Below are 2,972 nucleotides of genomic sequence, written 5' to 3' on the forward strand. Positions count from 1 at the left end.
GCGGACGGACAGACATAGCCGGCACAATAGTTTTCTTTTACAGAAAACTAAAAGGAGACTGGATGACTTCGATATGGCGTCTGTTTTTAATTGCCACATGAATTCGCATACCAGTGATGTCTGGTATTCACTGGGGGTGGCCTATTCAATAGGTGTCCAGTCCAAATGTCACTGACTTCACTGATCTAGAGACCAGTCGAAATGTCACTTACTTCACTGATCAAGAGACCAGTCTAAATGTCACTGACTTCACTGATCAATGTCACAGACTTCACTGATCAAGAGACCAGTACAAATTTCACTGACTTCACTGATCAAGAGACCAGTAAAAATTTCACTGACTTCACTGATCAAGAGACCAGTTCAAATGTCACTGACTTCACTGATCAAGAGACCAGTACAAATTTCACTGACTTCACTGATCAAGAGACCAGTTCAAATGTCACTGACTTCACTGATCAGGAGACCAGTCCAAATGTCACTGACTTCGTTGATCAAGAGACCAGTCCAAATGTCACTGACTTCACTCATCAAGAGATCAGTCCAAATGTCACTGACTTCACTGATCAAGAGATCAATCCAAATGTCACTGATTTCACTGATCAAGAGACAGTTCAGATGACACTGACTTCACTGATCAAGAGACCAGTCGAAATGTCACACTTCACTGATCAAGAGACCAGTTCAAATGTCACTGACTTAACTGATCAAGAGACCAGTTCAAAGGACACTGACTTCACTGATCAAGAGACCAGTCGAAATGTCACTGACTTCACTGATCAAGAGACCAGTTCAAAGGTCACTGACTTCACTGTTCAAGAGACCAGTCCAAATGTCACTGACTTCACTGATCAAGAGACCAGTCCAAATGTCACTGACTTCACTGATTATGAGACCAGCAAGTATCAGACATATGTCCTGGAAATTATTGTTGGAATTTATCTAAGAAGTGACCAAATCCAAAGTCGATAAAATTTTCCGAGTCCAGCTGATTATCTTACATCCGTGAACAGGGCCAACCCAGTGAGTCCAATGAATAAATGTATGAGTAGGCAAATTAATTAATAACTGAAATTACAGTGTGTCTGAGGCACAACGACAACCAAAGTTACCAATATACCCAGTTTCATATATGTTTTCTTTGATAACTACCCAACTACAGTTTGTAGGTTCCGTTTTCTTTCACAAACAATAGGAAACAATCATTTTCTTCAAATACACATCTAATCAGTGGAAATACTGGTACACGGCAGCTAAAAAAATGTTTATTCCCGTTCCTTCTAAGATTTACACCAAACTCTTACCCACTGTTCCACAGAACAAAATGAATATTTTCATGTAAATTGGTAAAAGTCTTTCGTTGGCTGAGTCGGTTGAGCTTCAGACTGTCACTTGATGGGCCGGAGTTCGATTCCCCGGCCGGCTGATGAAGAGTTAGAGGAATTTTATTCTGGTGATAGAAATTCATTTCTCGCTATAATGTGGTTCGGGTTCCACAATAAGCTGTTGCTAAGTAACCAATTGGTTCTTAGCCACGTCAAATAAGTCTAATCCTTCGGGCCAGCCCTAGGAGAGCTGTTAATCAGCTCAGTGGTCTGGTAAAACTAAGGTATACTTAACTTTGGTAAAAGTCAGCTCAGCTTCAACGTAATATTGGTTACAGATATACAAGCCTAACTAAAAACATAAACTCCTCAGCAGAGGTAATAAACGAACTGACAGGTAACAAATACTAACTAAACTATCGTCGTTTGAATGCCACGAAATTTCTGTGTTCTAGAATTTAGAAGCCGTATCTGGAGCGAACGCAAGTACTAAGACCGGCATTAATACAAAGGAATTCCAAACACTAGACTTCGTATGACTTTAGCAACGTAACCTGAATGTTAAACGTCTGCCAACTAAGGTCACAGTGCCTTAAATCCTGTAATAGACAACTGGAACTTTGTGGAACTTTCTCTTTTCGTTGCCGTTAACCAATGATAGTAAACATAATCCTGCAAGTGAAAAATGTATGAAAAAAATAAGTCTGACGTAGCACCCAAATGTAAAAAAAGTAAAAAAAAAAAGCAAAACCAAAAGCCATAGGAATTATAAAACTAATAGTTAAAAAATACTCATATTAGCATGAGTCTTGAAATGGAGAAACAAATCCACAGTTATGTATATGTACATATATTTAAAGGCATATCTGTACAAAAAGCTTTCGGGAAACTGTTCGATTCCCTTTTTCAATCTCAGATTGAAAAGGGGAATCGAACAGTTTCCCGAAAGCTTTGTGTACAGATTATCTCTAAATATATGTACATATACATAACTGTGGATTTGTTTCTCCAATGAAACTAATGCAAGTAAACGGATGAAAATGCAAACTTCCCGTAAACAGAAATGTGTCCATACAAAAATACATGCACGGACACATTGGCCCCCACCCAACACCAACCGAAAATAAATCCTAGCCCTAGAACATTCAACAAAAAAGAAAAATTACCGTCAGCACCTACAACTGCTTGAAAAACTATAAAATAATAATTTACCATCCCCATTCCATAAACAAAAAAGCAAACAAACAAACCCACGCGCACACAAACACACAAACCTGTTCGTCGAAAATCTGTGAATGTGTCTGAAGGGGCGTTTTGGAGCTTGTCCGTCGATCTTGAGCATTGGTCAGCGGGGCTTTGTCTATCAGGGCTTAGCGGTGTTTCATAGATGGACTGGAACCTTTATCCTCTTGACGTAATTGTCTTTGGGGAGAACCCTTTCATGATTCTCTCTCTCTCTCTCTCTCTCTCTCTCTCTCTCTCTCTCTCTCTCTCTCTCTCTCTCTCTCTCAATTCCATATCATCTCTTTTTCTTCTCTCTGTTTCCTTTCCAGTTTCGTATTTTTTTTTTCTTTATATGCCTAAAACTTACCGATTTCATTTTACCTTTTATCGGATTTTAAGGATTCCATTTGTATGTTCATTTTT

The 2,972-nt window shown here is 39.0% G+C and overlaps 1 protein-coding gene across 1 annotated transcript; it reads left to right on the forward strand.

Moving 5' to 3' along the window:
• The first annotated feature begins 237 nt into the window (after positions 1-237).
• On the forward strand, positions 238-972 carry LOC136827811 (uncharacterized). The gene has a single exon (XM_067085271.1). It carries the CDS (start codon positions 238-240, stop codon positions 970-972), a length of 735 nt encoding a protein of 244 aa, XP_066941372.1.
• Positions 973-2,972: the final 2,000 nt, after the last annotated feature.

Source organism: Macrobrachium rosenbergii, chromosome 42 (assembly GCF_040412425.1).
Source record: "Macrobrachium rosenbergii isolate ZJJX-2024 chromosome 42, ASM4041242v1, whole genome shotgun sequence".
Lineage (NCBI taxonomy): Eukaryota > Metazoa > Arthropoda > Malacostraca > Decapoda > Palaemonidae > Macrobrachium > Macrobrachium rosenbergii.

What these genes read in the sequence shown, in the direction of transcription:
- LOC136827811 (XM_067085271.1), top strand. Translation starts at nt 238, where the DNA reads ATGTCACTGACTTCACTGATCAATGTCACAGACTTCACTGATCAAGAG.